This window comes from Prionailurus bengalensis, chromosome A2 (assembly GCF_016509475.1).
Source record: "Prionailurus bengalensis isolate Pbe53 chromosome A2, Fcat_Pben_1.1_paternal_pri, whole genome shotgun sequence".
NCBI classification, from domain to species: Eukaryota; Metazoa; Chordata; class Mammalia; order Carnivora; family Felidae; genus Prionailurus; species Prionailurus bengalensis.
The window spans coordinates 119,814,912-119,831,234 of record NC_057348.1 but is presented as its reverse complement, the minus strand read 5'-3'; the positions used below and the strand labels follow the sequence as shown (position 1 = coordinate 119,831,234).

At 46.5% G+C, this 16,323-nt stretch overlaps 1 protein-coding gene across 4 annotated transcripts in view; it reads right to left on the bottom strand.

Annotated features, from left to right (window-relative positions):
* Positions 1-16,323, bottom strand: part of CREB5 (cAMP responsive element binding protein 5) — a 401,666-nt gene that overhangs the window by 126,234 nt on the left and 259,109 nt on the right. Inside the window, exon 1 of one of the 4 annotated variants that reach the window (XM_043589168.1) lies at positions 5,904-6,045. The exons of the other annotated variants lie outside the window; for them this stretch is intronic. Coding sequence (XP_043445103.1) covers positions 5,904-5,950 — 47 coding nt within the window. The 5' untranslated portion in view covers positions 5,951-6,045. Of the gene's footprint in view, positions 1-5,903; positions 6,046-16,323 lie in introns of those variants that run through there. 4 annotated transcript variants of the gene reach the window in all.

The window sequence follows — 16,323 nt, the reverse complement described above, 5'->3', positions numbered from 1 at the left end:
TGAGTCTGTGCATTAACAGATACCTTGGCATTCATTTGGAGCCTTATTATTATTTTTTCCAGGCTTTGTTTTTTTGGACACATCCAGTTCTATTGCAGTCACTCAGACGCCAAAGAAAGAAATCATACATAAGGTAGAATTCAACTTTTGGTATTCTGTGCAGGAAAGGAAGACTTCGCCGATAGCTGGATGGGCTTCGTCTGTTGTAGAACTACTGTGTCACGCTCTCCATAATGACTGCGGACTATTGATTAATTCTTCTTGGGGACAGTGTTGCTCCATCAGTCATTAAATAAGCTTTCTTGCCAGCGTAAGTGCAAGAAGAAAGATGTATGGACTTGTTATAAAGTGTATCTGTACTATGTAGTGGGCTTTGGAGTTCTAAGGCAGGTCAATTTCAGTTTTCAGGGATGTAAGTAGCCAGGGAACCCGGTTTGTTGCCACGGAGACTCATGAAATACATAAATCTCTAAGCACTGGTGGTACTCTCTAAGAAGACTAGGAAAGACTGTTTACAAATCACACGCAAATGTAGACCACAGAATTTTGATTGGCTTCACCCACCCTTATCAATGCCACTCATTTTCCTTCCTCCTCTCAGCTATTCCCCACATCCCTGGACTATGATCACTCATTCAGGTACTTGCACTCACACCTTTCTGCAGTCCAGTGCAAAGGAGTCCCCTCCAAAGGTCAAAGGCCCATGTAAACCACACAAAAAGGGAGCAGGAAACAGAAGCCAGTGTTCAAACCACTGCTTCCTTTTGTTTTTTTATGTTTATTTATTTTTGAGAGAGAGAGAGAGAGACAGAGCGTGGGTAGGTGGGGGGTGGACAGAGTGGAAGGGAGACAGAGAATCTAAAGCAGGCTCCAGGCTCTGAGCTGTCAGCACAGAGCCCGACGCGGGGCTCGAATTCGCGGACCACGAGATCAGGACCTGAGCCGAATTTGGGTGCTTACCCCGCTGAGCCACCCAGGGACCCCGCTTCTTTTTTTGTTTTTGTTTTAAGTGCAGTTCCAGAGTTGACTATCCCACTTTCTATCAGGCACATGACAGTGCTCATTCTCTCTCATCAGTCCATACTAATCTCTGCCTCTTAATGACCTGGCCTTCCTGACCAACACTTAACTAAATAAAATGTGAGAAGACATTTTTATCACACAACTTGAAACAGCCTGGGCCCCATTTCCAGCATAGACTCGGGGATCCTCGAATGGAGCCCCGGAGGTAACGTTTTGAGCCCCATTACCGCTACATGATTCCACGAACCTCACCATCACAGTACTTTTCCACTTGCCACCTTTGAAATCCCCTTCTCTTCGGTCCCCAAACGCCATTTGACCACCAGAGAAGATACATGAGGGGAGGCAGCAAGCTTAAGCAGCCTCACCCAACTCTCAAGATACACACTGCACCCATACGGCACTCAGATCTAAACCCCGTATTCAAGCCAGGAATGGAATCCAGCTCTCAGGAGCGAAATCACTCACCTCCATTACACTTCATTTCCCGTTCACGAAGCCACAGCTGAGCATGAATGAGGACGTAAGTCTTCTCCCCAACCTCCCCCGTTTTCATCTCTCCCTCCACTCGGGGTGCTGGCAATTTGTCAGTCCTCACCTCGCTTTAATGTGAATGGTGCCTTTGCTTCTCTCGTACCTGATACGATCTCAGACCTGCTTGCTTTTCTGGATAAAAAGGAGCATAAGGGAAGACAGGCAGGCGAAGGAAGAAGGCTGAGTGATGTGTGAACAAGCGGCCCAGTTAGAGTCTGAAGTTGGTTACCTGCACAGAGCCTTCTCCCAGAGAAGCCTTTACGGCCATTCTCATTGCAGTAGGAGCTAAGACTTGACTTCCTGTGATCCCACTGCACGCTGTGAGTGAGATCTTAAAAGAGATCTCCACCCCTCCCAACTCCCATGGTAGGCATGGTGACCCTCATTTTACACAGAAGATACAAACTATGGCACAGTGAGGTTTTAAGTGGCTTGCCAAAGTCACACAACTGGTAAGTGGAAAAGTGATTTGAACACAGGCACCTTTTGACCCCAAAGGCCGTGCTCTTTTCAGGAAACCCTACACTATTTCCCTGATCAGTAGATGCTTGACCCCTGGTGCCAGAGATGTATCCAGCAGGGCAAAGATGAGAGGGCAAGAGGAAGAATGCGGCGTTTAGCACTGGCTGTGGTTAAGCTCAGGCATGGACAGTTGGCATTTCTCAGCTCCGTGCCTGCATACAGAGGGAACACAGCTGTGCCTCTTCTGTTGTGCCATCAGAGCCTTGCCTTGCCTCCCCCTTCACCTGCTAACATGTGAGGCATGGTCCCAGGGACCCCTATGGAGAGCAAAGGGGCCAGTCAGGCCGTGCCCCAAAAGAAGGTGAAACATAGACAATGTCACCAAGATTCCCCACTGACAAGTGCTGACACGAGGCCCCCAACAGTCGTGATGGTGGTGGAAAGTTTGCCAGTGATGATGAGATAGACCTAGTGTGGCGTGAACTCAAGGGGTCAGAGCTTGTCTGGCCCTCAGTTTGCACACCGATAAAAACAACACACATGTAAACAAATTAAAGCCAGAAAAACTGAATAAGGGCCGTGGATCACAGCAATGTCCATATTCTGGCTGTGATATTTACTATTGTTTTGTAAGATGTCACCGCTGGGGGCAACCGGCTAAAGGTATGTGGGATCACTATTACTTCTCACAAATGCACACAAGTCAACAGTTCTCTCAATAAAAATGTCAATTACAAAAATAATACTCAAAACAAGAACTTCAAACAAAACAATCTCCAGACAGTGGAGCTGACGATTCTTTGATTCTTACCCTTTCGGGCCACCCTGGGGATGAAGTGAGACAATATTCCTCTGACCCAAGAGCACGGCTGGGCTCACGCTCCTTGCCCTGTCTCCCTGTCAGTTGTAAGCAGGACATTTCTGATTATGGGTGAACAACTCAGAGCCAAGTCAACAGAGATTGTAATGCTCTAAAAAAAGAAATCATGCCCTCTTTATTCCTGAAGAGTCTCAAGCACACATTTGGCACTCATCAAACTTTGCACAATGACTAATAACCTTCACCGGTGGTTTCGTTTCAGCTCCAGATAATTCTTCCCCCCAGATAGGCATAGTTGTGGCCCTTCTCCCTAGGCACAATTAAGCCTGGTCCAGAAATACTTTACAATAAGGCCACGGCCCTGGAATTTGGCTGAAGAATGGGGATGTTGTTTGGGAAAATCATCTTTCTACGAAGCACAAAAGTTTTGCCTTTCATATTCTCTGAAGCTTTAAAATGTAGCCTGCAATCTCAACTAAAAACTTGAGTTTGCATTAAAATGACTGAACCTGGGGAGCCTGGATGGCTCAGTCGGTTAAGCGTCTGACATTTGATTTCAGCTCAGGTCATGATCTCACAGTTCATGAGATCAAGCCCCCCACCTCCATTGGGCTCTGGGCTGACAGCACAGAACCTGCTTGGGATTCTCTCTCTCTCTCTCTCTCTCTCTCTCTCTCTCTCTCTCTCTCTCCCTGCTCCTCTGCCCGCTCCTTCTCTCTCTCTCAAAATAAATAAGACTTAAAAAAGTGTTTTTAAATAAAATTACCAAAACATATCAAAGAGTCATGTAATCTTTTGGGGGGAGTCAATTCATTACAAATACTGTTCTGTATCACTATGAGTGAATGAAACATACATGTCTGCTGCACTTTCAGCATCATTTTATGCATCTGGGAAACTTGCAGGATCAGTGAATTCTCCCTCGCTATTCTGCCACTCTTTCTGACAGACTCACCTACATAATCATCTCTCTTTGAGGATCCCTTGCAGGTAGCATCTGAAAACCCAGGCTTTCACAAGAGGAATCATCATGCCAAAAAGCAAAAACCAAACACGATCTTCAAAGTGGAGAAAGACATGTTTCTCCTCACCCTCCTCCATTCATTGAAGGCACGAATGCATCTTGAATTCAAATGTACTTTCCTCTGAAAGGCTATGCCAAATACCTTTTAGCAAAACTTTTACAGACCACGGACACAGACACAGACACAGAACTTTCCAGCTGGAAGGGACTTCAGAGACCATCTCAGATTGGTTCCACACGTGGGGGAGGGGCTTACAGCCCACCTTGTCTGCTCCCTCATTTCAAAATGAAGCCCAGATGCTTTAAGTGATTTGCTCAAGGTCATCAGGATTTGCACTCAGGCCTCTTGACCTCCACCACACCATGCTGTTGCTTCCAAAAATTACCTCTACCTCCCCTGCCCCTTCCATCACTGCCCAAAAAAGGAGAGAGGGAAGAAGATCCTTAAAAAGTCACAATTATATGAAAAACATGCAGTCAACAAATAAACGTAAACACCTCTCTGATACATGCCCCAGGCCTCATTATGCATCTCACTGTAGGATGATCACAGTGAAATGAGCAAAGAGAAGTTTTGGAGTAGCCAGGAGTCAGGACTGCTCTCAGGGGGGCCGGGTCTCTAGTTGTAGAGGGCTTCAGTTGGTAACTATACAATGATGCCGGATGGTTTCAGAAAGTTCTCAGCCTGAGCAGTGCAACACAGCATTAAATATATTTTATGACACACACAGAAATGTGGTAGTAATTTTCAAAATATAAGTCTCTCTCTCTGGGTACACAAGATCCTGGAAGCATTAAGAACAGCATCGTCTGCCCTTCTCTCCATTTATTTAGTGTTAATTCCTGACTCGCCAACATTAACTGGCTGGGTCCAGACAAATCAATCAGGAAGTTTTCATCATCTCTCCCACAACCCCGGCATATCACCTTAAAATTAATTCAAGAACACAGAAGTCCCAGCGATAGCACTGGCTTAAGTTGTCACATAAAACAACAGAAAGTTAAAATCCTCAGGCAAACGCACAGGCGCTGTTCACAGGAGCTGAAATAATGGGCAAAAGACGGCCGCTACCTCGGCCGTTCGGCATCTATTCCTGTAAAAGCCTACCGTCTATTCTTAATAATAAATGCAATAGCACACCACACCGAATCCTTTTCCAGGCATTTGCAATTCACCAGTTACACTCAGAAAGCACCCCCCCCCACCCCACGCCATCACTTCACTTCGACCTTCTGAAAAGACAACCGTTTTGAGCCATTTAAGAAACACAGAGAGAGAGAGAGAGAGAGAGAGAGAGAGAGAGAGAGAGAGAGAGGGAGAATATCCTGGTGGAAAATAATACACAGCTGTGATAATATCATGTTTTTTTAAATACCGTAATATAGTTTTACTTTTAATAATAAAAGATAAAAAAGGGGCGTCTGTGAATAATTAGAGATTGCAGTCTGAAGCCAGTTACAGTCACTGCAATTGATAATAAACTGAAAACCCCTTGAGAGCAGGTAAATGCTTTGCATCCCTGACCCCCTTGCTCTCACATTACTTAACTACCCTGCGGTTCTTGCATTACATCACCATTGAAGCGATTGGTTCCTGCATTTTAACTCTCTCCCTGTCTCCTCCGATTAGGAGCGACACCGCCGCAAAGAAACTTCGCCCGAGTTTGCTCTTTCTCGCTTCGCTTTTTATTTGTGGCCTCTTTGCTCCTGTCGCTCTGGCTTGCTCTGCCTTTTTTTTTTTTTTTTTTTTTTTTTTTTTTTTTGCCCAACCCCGGCCTCGGTTCAACTCATTCAGGTCGCTGTGCTAGAACAAAAACTCTTATCAAAGTGAAAAGAAATGCCTCTTCGGGACACGAAGAGGAGCGGAGGGGCTGGGGAAAGAGGAGAAGGAAGAAGAGGAGAAACAAAGACGGGCAGAAAGGGGAGAAGGGGAAGAAAAAGAAGAGAAGGAGGGGGAACGAAGACTGGAGAAAAGAAGGTGGTAGGGGCAAAAAAAATTCTATAAAATCGGGAAAAAAGAAAATAAAATTAAAAACAAACCTCATGGACATCACTGAGGCTGAATTCCCTCCTGAGGTGCAGAACATGAGAGCTCTGGAATGAGTGTGTGTAGAATTTGAGCCAAAGCTTAACTAGCCTGAGTGAGTCATATCCTTCCCACTTGATTCCAGGCCAAGCGATGATGTAATGCGCTGGCCCTTCTCTTGCGCCTAGCTCTGGCTCTCTCCCTCCGGCTCGCTCACTTGCTCGCTCTTTCTCCTGGGCTCGCCCTCCTCCCCCTTCTCCTTTTTAGCTCAGTGCTGGTGAAGTCACCATTTAAATCTGGCAGAACTGAAGCAAAAACTTCAATGTAACCAAAACAGCCCCAGGCCGAGTTCCAGACTCAGGGAGCCTTCGCGGTGCAATTGCCCTTAGAAACGAGTAAACAGAGGGGGAAACAGTGCCGCCTGGGGAGGGCCCAACAGCTGCCTCGTACTCAGAGAGGGACCGGGGGTTCTGTGGTCCACTGGTTCCGATTTAAACACAATATGCTGGTTACAAAAAAAAAAAAAAAGAAAAAAAAAAAGTCCCCGCGTTTGGAAACAGGAGTGGAGACACCAGCAGAGGTGGAGTCCCAGTGGGTGAACCATCAGGTTGGAAGGACAGGGCTTGACCAACCAAGACAGGTCCCCAGCCCAAGCTTTCCTTCAGGTGGCACGGTTTCCATTGCTCAAGGCTCCTTTTTTTTTTTTTTTTTTCCTGGAGCTGGATGGGATTTTCTGTCACTGGATGCCAACCACCGGCCCTCCAGAGATTTCTCACATCTGACCTCCCTGTCAGCAAGGGCAGCCCCACTTTGGGGCCAAACACGCGCCTGCGTCTGAAGCCATCAAGAACTGGGAAATCATAGTGGCTTCTCCCCCGGCCTGTGCTGGGCAGAAGGGAAAAGGCCCCCCTCCCTGGTCGCAAAACACAAAGCTTGTCTTTCTGAGATTAGCACCCCACTCTCAGGTGAGCTGTCCAAGGAAGAGGGAATTAAAGCACGTCCATCCTCAAAATGAAAGACAAGCTATCCGTTCCTCTACCTGCTGGGGGTCGGGGGGGGGGGGGGAACCAGTGCAGGTGGGGCTGTCTGTGAGTTTAAAAGGATACAGGGAGAACAAACAGTATGTGTGTCTCTCCTTTAATTACAGAGTGAGGATAAACCAGCCTGGGGTGGTGGTGGAGGGGGGGTGGGGGGTGGGGGGTGGGGGGAGTCAAACATCACTTCGCTAACAGCAGTGAAGCCCTTTTAACTGCAGATTCTATCCTTCACACTTCCGCCCAGGACTTTACCTAGAACAGTCCAGAGACTTGCTGCTTTGTCAGCACAACTTTTTTACCCTACCTTCTCTCCCTTCAATCTTCCTCTCACCCTTCAATGCCTCCTTTAAAAAAGGGAGGAAAAAAATGTGATTTTGAAAAAATGGGAAGTTCACTAGAATTTTTTTTAAATACCACAAAAGCAGAAGAAAGGCGTGGGGTTGCAAGGTTTGGTTTGGTTTTGTTGTTTTTTTTTTTTTTTTTTTTTGGTTCGGGGTTGTGTTTTTTGTTTTTTTTTTTTTTCAAAAATAATCATAGCTTTTGCCAGAGTCTATTGGCTCTCATTGGTTTTGTGACCCATGAACTGAATAGGTGCTATAAACATTTGTATCGTCTCCTGTTGGCAAGCGGAGAGGATCCCAACTCCTAAACTCCGCAGTTCAGAGAAATCTCTCCGTTTATTAAAGATCTCTGCTGCTGGGGACAGGGCTGTTAATCTGAGTCCCTTGGAATTTAAATCACAGCTTCAGGGAATATTGCCGCACTCAGGGCGAAGAGTTAAAAAGCAAGGTTTGCCCAGCCGTCTGCCTGACCCTGGGGGCTGGGGTGGGGAAGAGCTTTCTCCAGCCGTCTGCCTGGAGCATGACATCCCCAATTGATGCTGATGCCACAGTTGCTGCTGTGACACCTTTATCAAGGCAGGCAGCTCTGAATTAAAGGTGATCAGCCGTAATTACAGCTGGCGCCACTAAAGCCTGTGGCCTGACAGCGGCAAATGTGGTTGTTATAAAGTTTGGTCCACCATGTCAGTGGCCTGTATAACTCATTTACGTCTGACTCGCCAAGCAGCTCTTGATTTTTCTTCTGATGCAGGGAATAAATAAAACAAACTCTTCAATCACTCCTACGAGCCTTTCTTTCCACTTCGAGGTAGGTTGACAAGATTTTATATAAACTACCGTCTCCCTTTCACAGGAGCCATTGACCATGATGGTTAATATAAAGCTAAGGAGTCTGCTTTTGCCTTCTCTGCTCTCTGCAACACCCTCCCCCCCCCCCGCCCCATCCTCACCTTAGCTTTCGTATTTAAATGTTTTCTTTACGTTATTATTTGAGGCACCTCAAAATGGATATGCGGTAAAAGTTTTCCAAACTGCCACCTTCCTGTAACCTCAATGGGAAAATGCTCCGTCTGGGATCTTTCTTAGACAACATCATGGGGGGGCAGGGTGAAACTGCTAGAAAGAGGGTCCCTGTCCTTTTTTTTTTTTTTTTTTTTTCAGTAAAATAGGTAAAAGGGACCCTGCGCTCTAGGTAAAGATGATATAAAGGGATTACATTTTCTGTGTAAGTAACAAAGGGAATGACAGCTTTGGCCAAAGCCAGCCACAGACTTCTGAAACACAGCATCTTCGCTTCTGCCAAGAGGAGGAAGGGGCTGTCTGGGAGGTTCCAAGACGGTGAGTGTGCCTCTGATCAGTGAGTGGTGCGACCAAGGGGTTCAGAGCTTCTATAACCCAGCCAGACTCTGAGAGCCCTGTACCTGACGATGATGCCTCTACAGCAGTAAGGTGCCAGGACACAATGGCATTCCAATAAAACTTCGCTGGAGTGCTGGCCTGAGCTGCAAACAGTTTCAGAGTTCAAAGGGGTCTGAGTATTTACATTTGCACTTGCCGGTCCAAACGTAAGTACCCGGCCCTGCCATTCCAAATCAGGCATGTTCACTGGCTGCTGGGCTTCTCCCCACTTGAAAAGAAACCCTTCTTTCCCATTTTCCTTCCTGTGAGCAGCTAATGATAGAGAATATCCTGTTCCCAAAAGGAAATTCCCCCCAACTCCAGAGCTTCCTTTTTCACCCATCTGGCCCTCTCGTTGACTCTCCCTCCCCCCGCCCCTGCAGCCCCCTCCATGTCCTAGCCACTCTTCCGAAGAAGGAGGACTTTGCAGATAGGACTTGTGAGATGCTGTAATTCCAGCGGGAGCCTTCTTGAGAGTAGCTCCCGGCCAGCAGGCTCGGCCTCCAGATTAGCTGGCTTGCTCAGGAATGCTTGCAACACCCTCCTTTCCTTGTCATCCTTGGGGAGAGGGTGGTGGGTACCGCGCAGCTGTTCTGTGTAACTCACTCCCATACTCCCAGCTCCTGATGAAATGTTCGGCTCCAAAGAAGTAGAAGCCTCTGAGATTTGAGCTCAGGGTTCAGAATGCATTTGGACCATCTCCAAAACAACCCCACTAGAAAAGGCGCAGCTTGGATGGCAGGACTGAAGGGCGCAAGGGCCGACTAAAGTAAACTGTGTGCCTGGGTGAATTTCTGAGCTCAAACGCCTGAAAACACACAGCAAATATAAGAAACGATAGAGATCCTTCCTAGAGAGAGCTGACTTTTTTTTTTTCCTCTTATAGGTTTGAATTCATTCTCCTTAAGGAAAGGCATATCATCTTCTTTCAGACGTTGTTTTTAAAATTTGACCCATGATTCCTTTGGTCCCAGGGGAGTTTGAGGGGCCAGATAATTTCAGAGTTAAATAAGCTGTAATGACTATCACATGTACCCAGCCATAAACCTAGTATTAAAAATTATTCAGAAAAAAGTGGCATCTCTTCCTTTTTTAATTTACAATAGCCATCCAGGTGGTTTTCTAAGGCCTCCTTTGCAAATTGCTTCCAGCGAACCTTCCGGTCACAGACCACTGCACACCCACGTGGTGTCATTCAGCATTCCCTTCAACTTGGGTGTCCCGTGTTTTCACAGTGGACAGAGGCTGAGGGGCTGTCTGGGTGAACCTGTGAAGCATGCATCCTAACTCTGTGCTAGCTGGATCGGCTGGTTTAGATGGCTGGGCCTGCTAAGCCAGCTCCTAGCACTCCCTGGAAGAAAAAGAGACTGGGCCACCCTTGGTTACTTTTGTCTTGTACCTACCGCAACCCCTGCAACCCAGGCCCGGCACCAAGTCCTCTCAGGCAAGTTGCTGCCCTGTGCTGTGGCCAGACCTACTTGTAAAGTTCTGAAGTGGCAATGTTAAATGTGGCTCGGACAAAGGAATGCATTTCTAATGGTGGAGGCATCAGGAACTTAGGGGTGGGTATGGAGAGATGATGAGAGCCCTTCGATCAGCTCTAAAATATTATCACTGATGCTGCCTACTCATAGCAGTTTCCCCTAACGTCTCCATCTTTAAAACGTATATGTCATTTAAAAAAACCCAAAAGTATATGTCATTTGTATCATTCAAACTTACCACAGTGTCTGAAAGGCCATTGATGCCCAATGAATATTTGTTGAATAAATGAACGGTGAATGAACGAATATGCTCCTCGGCTCAGGCATTACTTTCTCCACGAACGCCTTGCCAGACTATCACACTGGGGTAGGACTGTCCGTTTCTCTAGTTTCCCATGGCATCCTGGACGATATTCTATTCCAGCAACAAGCCAGTTACGGAAAGTACCTTTTTCCATGCCTGTCTTCCTCACGAGACACTAGCTTCTTCAGGGCAGGAACTGGGCTTACCCATCCCAGCATCCCGAGCACCTAGCAAGTGCCTGACTCACACATAGTAGGTCCTCAAGAAATGTGACTGGCCTAGGAGTGTGTTGGCAGCATAGGCTGTTCTGTCTTCCCTGAATATCTCCCCTCCCCCAAAGTCCTCTTTCCCTTTTGCATCCTTAGATCTTTTTCTGTGGCTTCCTGGAAATCTGGAAACTGGAAAACCTAGAATCATAAGAAAAATCCTAGGAAATGTTCTGGTTGCCTTTCTCTATCCCTGCACTATGCCATTCCTTCTTGAAGGGCCTAGATCCTTTTTGCTCCCCTTTTCCTGATTCCACATGGCCGCGATGCCAGAATGGGTACCCTGAAGTTTTGTATCGGAGCAGCTGACGCTATGACTGTTTTCTCCAGTTTCCTATGTGAAGCATCCAGGGGAACTGAAACTTGAGGTAAGGGGACCGAATATTCTCCCAGAGGTCAGGGCGCTGAAGTGCCCTCAGGAAAGGGAGACTTTCACCAGGACTCATTCATCTCCAAAGCAATGGTGGTGTCGGCTCTAACCAGCAGTCCCTACAAGTCAAGGCACACACCAAAGAGTGGTGGAGGACAGGAGGTCAGAAATTTGTAGGTAAAGGTATAGACAGGATCAGAGCCTGCCGGTGTTGCCAGACTGCAGTGAATTCATGTTGGGTGTTGAGTGAGGCTGGGATACGGCACATAATAGCAGACCGGGACTGGCTGAGGAGCAGTCCCGCTTGGGAGACGTGGACCAGCAAAGGAAGTGACAGAAAGAGGCCTCTACCATGGGCTCTGTGGATAACCTTGGTTCAGAAAGGTAATCTACCAAATTCCCCCCGGTCCCTTGGACAAGGTGTGGTGACCGGGCCAGTGTAGGGTGAAGCTGGTACGGTGCACAGGGTTCAAAATTTAAGGAGGTGCTTCCTCTTGGGGCTGTGCACGTGCGGGTCAGCATTACGACCCTTGCTCAGATGTTGAGCTGTAGGGGCCCCACTTGCCTCTCCTCGTCTGGGCCCCAGGGGTGAAATTTACTACTCCGCGTCCTTCCTGAGCATCAGGAGGACTAGCGAAATGATAAGGCGGGGGGGAACCTCTAGGTCTATCTGGCCAGCTGTGGGGAAGAGAGGTGGTGCCTGCAACGGACTGGGCTTTTCCTTGGAAGTGTCACCTGTCGCCAGTCTTTCCTTTTCAATGTCCTGTCCTTTAGCTTGCTGTTCTATTCTTCCCCCACTCTATTTGTTTTCTGTGTGAAACGCGAAGATTATGGCCTTCTCTATCCATTCTGTTAGAATTTATGGAAATTGATACATTTTTCCTCGTTCTGTAGCTATCATATATGTCTTACTGACATATGTATACGTGCATATGAATACATGAGTGTAGACACATGAGTATACACACTTCTATATTATACATACATGCATGGATACATACATAGAAACTCACATATATGTGAATATATGCATACATATTATTCATCAGTAGCCAACATTCATGGAGCACATTCTGTGCCGTGCATTATGTTAGATGCCCCACAGACGTGAGTTCTTTTCATCCTCTCCATACCCACTATGCACTATGAAGTAGGCACTCCCATTATCCCCATATTAGGAAGAAACTGACTCAGGATTTAGTAACCTGTCTACAAACCCCAGTGGAGCTGAGAATTAAGCTAAAAGTTGCCTGATGCCAAAGTCAGGGATGTGACTGTGACCCCTCAGTGCACTAACACCTTCCACGACCCAGATGTTCCTCGTGAGCTGGCTAATCCGTGTGGGCAGAAGGAAGCAGCGTTCTGGGTCCTGGTGATCAGGATGGGAAAAGGCGGCGGGGGGGGGGGGGGGTCTTTCCAGCTTCAGGATTCTGATCAGAGAGATTTACCGAAGGAGGAGGCCTGGAGTAGAGGCAGAGAAGAATGAAGCCTTTTTATGGCATAACCTCAAAGAGTTAGAAATGCAGGTGGTCACCCCTCTCAGGTGAGAGGATGGTGTTGCCTGCCTCTCACCAATCCCCTGGGCTCCAGCACCTTCGTGAAATCTCATCAGGGGCCATGCTGAACTCACGCTGCAAAGTGAATACCTGTTGGTCTCCCAGCGACCGCACGCTGCTGGCGGCCAGGGTCCTTGCTTCTTGGTGGGTTTCCTCATTTCACGTGGGGGAAACCGTGTGCCTGCCAGAACCCGAGCCTCTTTTGCCGAGTATTCATGTCTGGAAAAGCAGTCCGTGGGGACTTTCACACTCAGTGAACAATGGTATTCCCTTGCATATTATAAATTCACAGTATTGGAGTGTCTTCATTCTGAATATCTGCCCCCAGATACTTTGCAGTTGCACAAAAGGGCTTTCTGAAAAAAAATTATACTTGTTTGGATGATACCCCTGAAAATACACTCTACTGGTGATTTTCATTATGAGACATCTTTAAATAAATTTTCAAAAAAAAACCTACAAAAGTAAGAATGAATTTGAAGAGGTTTTGAGCATATTAAAAATAAAAGGGAAGGCTTAAAGTCAGGAGTTGTATTTGCGGGTGCGTTTTTCTTCCCAGAGACTCCTGCTGCAGGGCTCTGTGTGTATTTAGTAACTGACCTCCCGGTCCTCTGAGCAGAGAGGCTCCCCAGCACTGATTTACTCGGAGGGTTTGCAAGCAGTGCAAGCCCTCCGACATTTGTGCCCGGAGGGGATAAGAAGAATTTTTTTTGAACCCCAAGCATGAAGCTCTTGGGCCTTCCAAATGAAATTATCTATGTTTTTATGAACAGAGCCCCTGAGTTACAAAGTTGGTTTTGATAAGAGGGAATAAATGAAAGAGAAAACTGCTGACGTTATATTTTGGTTTCCAAGCCCACGTCCAGGTTCTATGGCCCCTCGTAGGCTCAGGCACGACGGCGGGGTCTGTCCTGACACCAGACTCTCAAGTAGAGAAGTGCAGTCAGTCTTGCCGTGTGCTGAAATTTAGCTTTAAACTTTTAAGAGAAGGATCACAGGACACTTTCATACACACTGGTATAGGTGTCTGTCTTTCTAGAAGTATTGTACTGTGGGATTCATAAATAGCTTGGTCTTGTCCTCTCCGTTCCTATGAGAGGAAAACTGAATATCATGATGTCCAAACGGTCTTTACGTTTGGGAGTAAAAGAGCCAAACCTTCTCATTCTTCATAAACTTCAGAATTCCTCTGACATTAATAGAAATGGGAAGGAATGTGAGATCCAGGCACCATCTGGGCCAATGGGAGTGCCCAATTCCTTTTGCTTAGTCCTCACCCAAACTGGAAAGCAAGATTTTAAGCCAGTGTTGGAACATATCTTTCTTGGGCAACAAGCCTCCTTGAGATGCTAACGAAAACTGTGAACTCTCCGTTTAACCATGGAGCCCAGGTTTAAAATCCCCAAGAAAACAAAGCATGCTGTCTTTGTACGCAATTTCAAGCGAGGCTCTTTTCCAGGTCAAGAAAAGCAGGCGCAGGCAGCGAAATCTCGGTGCTTTGCAAGGCTGACCCCAGTCCTGGCACTATAATCTGCTGACCTAGGTCGTTTTTCTAGCTCACTGGTTCTCGGATTTGCTGGACCTCAGAATCTCTGGAGAACAGATTATAATGCGGATTTCCAGGTACTACCTCAAAGATTGTAACCGTCAAGGAGGACCCCAAGTATATGCATTTTAAAGCAAAACACTCTTGAGAGTTTGATGCTAGTGATCCACGGACCACGCTTCACGAAAGACTGAATTCTAGCTGGTCATCCTGTCGTCACAGAAATTTTACAAACAAATGAATTAGTAGGTAAAAGAAAACACAGGGGTGCCTGGGTGGCGCAGTCGGTTAAGCGTCCGACTTCAGCCAGGTCACGATCTCGCAGTCCGTGAGTTCGAGCCCCGCGTCGGGCTCTGGGCTGATGGCTCAGAGCCTGGAGCCTGTTTCCGATTCTGTGTCTCCCTCTCTTTCTGCCCCTCCCCCGTTCATGCTCTGTCTCTCTCTGTCCCAAAAATAAATAAAAAACGTTGAAAAAAAATTTTTTTAAAAAAGAAAACACAAATAAATATGGGTATATTTTCCCTATAATTCAGGCTATAAAGGGGCCGCGGTCCTCTTTCACATCTTATTTTTTAAGGTAAAAAGTATAGTAATCTGCTCTAAAATCATCAGGCCTATAAAAATCGGCTATAGTGGCTTTTCCAAAACAGGATGCCTCCGATGGATGGAAATAAAACACATATTCACAACGACATAACACCGTTTAAACGGTCTATGGGATTATGGTCCCAGAACCCCTGATAAGATTAGAGTTTCCTGACCTGTGGCTGGTTTTAGCAAGGCATTTCTCTCCTATGTTTACTATCAATGCTTCCAGATGTTTACTTTGCAATATTCCCAGTCTCCTGATGTGACAATCACAGGGAGGGTGCTTTGGGGAAGGGAAAGAAATATCAGTAGTCGCTGAAGAGTGCGTTGCACGGTACAAGCCCAGCACACCTTTGGCATAACTGGGTTATCTTCTAGAACTTTAGTTGAACATCCAAGAGTCGTGTCGGTTCTGTGTACTACAGAATGGTGCGGAATTCTGCACAGGGTCCCCTTCTCAAGGGTTCTTTACCCCTCCCTTTCTCCAAAGGATGTTTTAAAGTTTTTCAGAAGTCTTCTATTTTTATCCTTGTAAAGTGCCAGGAGCACTTGAGATGCGAAAGTGCCAGTCCCTCCTCAGACGCAAAAATTCGAATGATGGATGAAGGGGAATGAGGATCATGACCTGTGAGTCATCAAGGGCTGCATCCAGTGCTAAGTAGGAATTAAGTGTCTGAATTACAATGATAGTCCTTGTATAATTTCTGTTTGACCAACTCTCTGTCATATCAATATGGTCACGGTGGCACTGAAACAACTATTAAAACAGACACCACACACAATTCCAAGGAACAGACAAAAGAAAAAACCTTGGTAGGTGCTGAATGTCTGGGAAAATAATGCTTCCAAGGAGGTACGGAGGTTCCAGGACACCAAGGGCAGTGAACATGAAAAATAATGACAGAGACGACAAGACGAAAGAGGACACTTAGGCGTTTCTTTGGTCACTTACGGCCCTCTAAGCCAGAGGCCATCGCGCCCATTTCATTCTGATACTTGGTGAAATTTTACACCCATTGACTCAGAGAAGCTTTGTGTTGGTAGAAGAGGAAAGCCTCCAAGTTTGGGGAGTAAAGGGATATTGGTCATTGTTCATGATTCTCATCTTTGAATAAAAGAATCTTGGGGTACTAATCCTCTTGAAAGTTCTGGATATTTTCAGAAATAAATAATCTATAGTTGCCAGCAAACTGCCCTTTCCATTCGGTTTAAAAAAAAAATGTCCTTCTTGTTGACCTCTCATAGTTGAACCCACGGTCTTCTTCGTCTCAAATCCGAGATGCTGCTGGGTGCGTGAGTGTATGTATACCTTCTCCCAAACCGAAACAGCCTCCAGGATGCATGGTGTTGTAAGGTGGCACAATTCCACAAGGTCAGATGGTTTTGAGCCTAGAAGGCCTCGTAACTTAGTCTGGGCCGGCTCCGTTTTAATCCGTCAGAGTTTCTGGTATTTTAACAAAGGCTACATGGCGTTACCCGGTATCTCGACCTGGCCAAACCACAGCAAAACTGGGACCCTTTGGTTTCTATCTCCTTTCCCCTTT